We start from the raw sequence: 4,849 nt of genomic DNA, 5'->3' as shown, positions 1-4,849 counted from the left end.
ACACACACATAATACACAACTGCACATGTTCCTGCCCCACACCTGCACACACACACCTCACACACACACATAATACACAACTGCACATGTTCCTGTCTCGCACCTGCACACACACACCTCACAAATACACACACACACAATACAGAACGGCACATGTTCCTGCCCTGCACCTGCACACAGATACCTCACACACACACAAAATTGTACACGTATACACCCTTGCACCTGCACACATACCTCATAAACACAACGCATGTTCATGCCACCTAACTGTGCACACACTGCATGCACACACAAATGCACAGGTACCCACGTTCACACTCCCGCTCCTGTGCACATCCATACTTCACACATACACAATAGTTGCATGTTCAAGCCACCTACCTGTGCACGCACACACACACGTCCACATTAGACACATTCTTGGCCCTCCTGTTATGTACATACCCCCACATCCATGTATGCTCACACAGTTGAGCACATACACGTTGCACACCTACACTCGACTGCACATGTTCAGCCCCCATATCTGCACACACCTGCACACACACTCACGCCCACAGGCAGGCTCCTGGCTCATCGGGGAAGCAGGTCAGTATCTCCTGCCATCCAGCTGGCCTCGCTGTCACTCTGTGGGAACAGATGGGGACCCGCGTCCTTCCCTCCTGCAGTCAGCCTCCTGGCCTGGTGGTCCCCTCTGCCACCCTCGTCAGCCTGGACTACTTCAGTGGGCATGTGCCCATGTGTACATGTCTGTGTGGAGGTGTGAGTGTACCCACGCCTGTCTTGGTTGGGGGCCTCTTAATGTCCTCCCCCCTGACCCCACTGACATAGCCTTCTGGGCTGGGGCCAGCCAGCAGTGGGCTTCTTTCACTGCTTGACTGGTTCAGGGGCCCTCGGGAGGTTCCCAGTGGGTTTCCCAGCTGTCCCAGAGAAGTGCTGAGGTAGGGGGGCTGTTAGGGACATGCTGTGGGTGGTCAGTGCTAGGGTCCTTCTGGAAAGGGCCGAGCATCCTCTTTGGTACTCAGACCTGCCCACTCAGACCCTGCTTCCTGGTGGGACCGCTGTGGGACAGGCAGGGCAGTGGGCAGCCCCTCACTTGTTGCTCTCTTGCTAGGCATTCCCATCTCCCATCAGGAACTCTCAGCTTGAGCACAGGGTTGTGTCGGCCACTTGCCAAGTGTCTTGTGTCCACTTTGAACACCTGGCCTTGTGCTACTCAGACTGAGTGGTCTTGCTATCTGGGAGCATCTGTCAGCTCAGGCCCCCCAGCTTGTCATCAGGGAGGTGCAGCCAGCTGCCCTAAATGCTCCCTGCTCATTTGCCCCAATTCTCACCGTCTAAAGGTCCTCCTTCAGGGCCCGTGTCCTGCGTATTTCTTCCATCCTGAGGGATTCCTTGGGAAGCTTCTTATCTTGTGCTGGCTCTGAGCAGATCCTGTGTGTTCACGTGGCCTGTGTGTTCATGGAAACTGTGTTCATGGGACCTGTGTGTTCACGTGGCCTGTGTGTGTTCACGGAGCCTGTGTGTTCACGTGGCCTGTGTGTTCATGGAGCCTTGTGTGTTCACAGGGCCTGTGTGTTCATGTGGCCTGTGTGTTCACGTGACCTCTGTGTTCACGTGGCCTGTGTGTTCACGGAGCCTGTGTGTTCACGTGGCCTGTGTGTTCACATGGCCTGTGTGTTTACGTGGCCTGTGTTTTCATGGAACCTGTGTGTTCACGTGGCCTGTGTGTTCACGTGACCAGTGTGTTCACGTGGCCTGTGTGTTCACAGAGCCTGTGTGTTCACAGAGCCTGTGTGTTCACAGAGCCTGTGTGTTCATGTGGCCTGTGTGTTCATGTGGCCTGTGTGTTCACATGGCCTGTGTTTTCACGGAGCCTGTGTTTTCATGGAGCCTGTGTGTTCACGTGGCCTGTGTGTTCACGTGACCTGTGTGTTCACGTGGCCTGTGTGTTCACAGAGCCTGTGTCGGGGTCTGTGTGTTTACGTGGCCTGTGTTTTCATGGAGCCTGTGTATTCACGTGGCCTGTGTGTTCACGTGACCAGTGTGTTCACAGAGCCTGTGTTTTCACGGAGCCTGTGTTTTCATGGAGCCTGTGTGTTCACGTGGCCTGTGTGTTCACGTGGCCTGTGTGTTCACAGAGCCTGTGTCGGGGTCTGTGTGTTTACATGGCCTGTGTTTTCATGGAGCCTGTGTGTTCACGGGGTCTGTGTGTTCACGGGGCCTGTGTGTTCACGTGGCCTGTGTGTTCACGTGGCCTGTGTGTTCACGGGGCCTGTGTGTTCACGGGGCCTGTGTGTTCACGGGGCCTGTGTGTTCACGTGGCCTGTGTGTTCACGGGGCCTGTGTGTTCACGGGGCCTGTGTGTTCACGTGACCTGTGTGTTCACGGGGACTGTGTTGCAACTTCATCCTCCTGACTGCATTCTCTGTGTGCCTGGACTTTTGAGAGACCCTGTCCAGGACACACCACCCGAGGCACCAGGGCTTCTCTGTGACGCTGGGACATGGTAGCCGCCAGACTCGGCCTGAATCCTGGCTCTGTGCCTTCCCAGCAGACTGCTCATTTCCTCTGTGCCTCAGTTTCCTCAGCTGAGGACAACCACAGGACCACAGCTGTGTACACCCCCCCCCCCCAATAGGGTCATTGTCATGAAGCTGCTGGACCCAGGACCCAGCTCCAAGGGAGCGTAGTGGATGGGGTACTGTCCAGAGGCTCAAACACCCAGTACTTGTTGGCAGCCCTGGTACCTTCATGGAAAGAGCTGGAACCTGCTTGGGGTGGGCTGTGGTGGCAGTGCCTGCTGGCTGGGCCGGGCCACCGGGAACTGGCTGTGTTTTCCTTGCAGCACCCTTCTCCGAGACCACCCCAACCCACACAGACTCAGGCTCTGGGTGCTTGGCCCGCTCCTTCATCCTTGGACCATAGTCCTGGAGGCCAGACGTCTTTGAGTGCATGGTGTGAGCCGACCGAGGCTCCCGGAGGACCCCTCCTGGCCTCTCCCAGTTCTCCTGGCTGCCAGCAGGCCTTGGCTTGCGGCTGCCTCACTCTCATCTTGCCTCCGTGGTCACATGGTGTCTCCTCATGTGTCCTGTTTTTCCTCTTCTACCTGATGCCCTCATTGGCACGTCAGGCCCTCCCTGCTCCATTGGGACCCCATCCTGGTCTCATCACACCTGCAAAGACTCTCTTGTTTCCAGTGAAGGTCACAGTTCAGGAGTCTGGGGGGCTTGATTCAGGCCCAGCCCAGGACTTACAGCATGGTCACTAAGCACCTTGATTCTTTTACTGTTCTGAGCATCTTTTCTCTGCCTTCTTGCGGGGCATGTAAACTCCCGAGGGCTGGCAGGCGTCCTGCTTTCCCAGGTCTGCTTCGCACCCAGAACGTGCTCCCAGGAGCCGGGCCTGGGGCGAACATGACGGCCTGTAGTTCTCCGTCTGTTTGCGAGTCTGGGTGTGGAGAGTGAGCGGACAGGGCTGTGTCCTGGTCTACCTCCTGTGGGCAGGCGCAGATGTCTGAGAGCCCACCCCCCTCACAGACCCAGTCACACCCTGTTGCCGCTGTCAGCTTCCCTGACTCGTGGATAGCAGAAGGAGACACTGCCTGGGCCAAGCCTTGATGAGTGACAGAGTGGACCGCTGTGAGCCACGGGAGTTTATTGGCTGCGTCTCAGCAGTTGATCGCCAGACCTTTCTTCCAAGTCTGGAAGCTCTGCTGGAAGCTGTTCATCGTCCCGGCACCACACACGCCTCCACTGACACAGCGCTGGGGGCCGTGCATGGGGGTGTCGGACGGGAACAGAACCCAGGGCTCCTGCCTGAATGGCGAGCATTTGGCCTGTCTTGTGTTTGCTCAGTTTGTTGTCATGCAGAGCTGAGTTGGGCTTGACCCTGGTGCTCTGGGGTCCAGCTGCAGAGGTGTGCTCAGCTCTGCCATTGGGGGTCCCCATGTCTAAGCTGTCATCTTTACAGGAGCCAATTGCCATGGAGCTGCTGGTGGGTTCAAACTGCCAACCTTTCTCCTTACCGAGGCACTCAGTGGACGAGGGGAGGCCCTGGTGCAGGATGTTGCTGACCTGGCTCTTGTTCCTGCAGATCATCCCCCCAAAGGAGTGGAAGCCACGGCAGACGTACGATGACATTGATGACGTGGTCATCCCGGCGCCCATCCAGCAGGTGGTGACGGGCCAGTCGGGCCTCTTTACGCAGTACAACATCCAGAAGAAGGCCATGACTGTCGGCGAGTACCGCCGCCTGGCCAACAGTGAGAAGTACGTGTGGAGGGGCCTGGCCTCCCCGGGGTGCAGATGCTGGGCCCTTGCCCCCGCATGTCCTCTGACACCACCCCCTCAGAGAAGGCCTCTCTGGTCTGCTGGCCCCGCACTACAGGTGCTCATCAGCATGTGAGGTGCCCACACAGCACACACAAACACACACACTACAGCACACCAGGCACACTCTGGTTAGCACACTGCCACAGCACATGGGCACACACACTCATGGCACACCCGGGGCCACGTGTATACGCACCTAGGGAAGGCCTGTTACACACACACACGCACACACACACCCCTGGGTAAGGCCTCTCTCCCATATTCACACACAGATTCCTGGAATGGCCTGTCTTCTCTATGTACACACATGCATCCCGTCACTGTCTCCTGTAAACATGGCCCCCTGCCCACTGCTTCCCCTGGAATGACCCTTCTCTCCCTGGTGTAACTGGGTGGTGCCTGTGTACCCTGTGGTGGGGATCCTGTGGCCACCCCTCCCAGTATGTGTCCAGGAGGCCCCGAGCATCCTCGTGCTCCCTGTCCACCCCTCCCAGTGTGTGTCCAGGAGGCCC

The 4,849-nt window shown here is 57.5% G+C and overlaps 1 protein-coding gene across 1 annotated transcript in view; it reads left to right on the top strand.

The window, feature by feature from the left end:
• Positions 1-4,849, top strand: part of KDM4B (lysine (K)-specific demethylase 4B) — a 114,580-nt gene that overhangs the window by 9,254 nt on the left and 100,477 nt on the right. Inside the window, exon 2 of the mRNA XM_006868910.1 lies at positions 4,099-4,274. Within this exon, the coding sequence (XP_006868972.1) occupies positions 4,099-4,274 (176 nt within the window). The remainder of the gene's footprint in view (positions 1-4,098; positions 4,275-4,849) is intronic.

This window comes from Chrysochloris asiatica, unplaced genomic scaffold, assembly GCF_000296735.1.
Source record: "Chrysochloris asiatica unplaced genomic scaffold, ChrAsi1.0 scaffold00125, whole genome shotgun sequence".
NCBI classification, from domain to species: domain Eukaryota; kingdom Metazoa; phylum Chordata; class Mammalia; order Afrosoricida; family Chrysochloridae; genus Chrysochloris; species Chrysochloris asiatica.
Note: the sequence above shows the minus strand (reverse complement) of the source record. Positions and strands in the feature narration are given on the sequence as shown.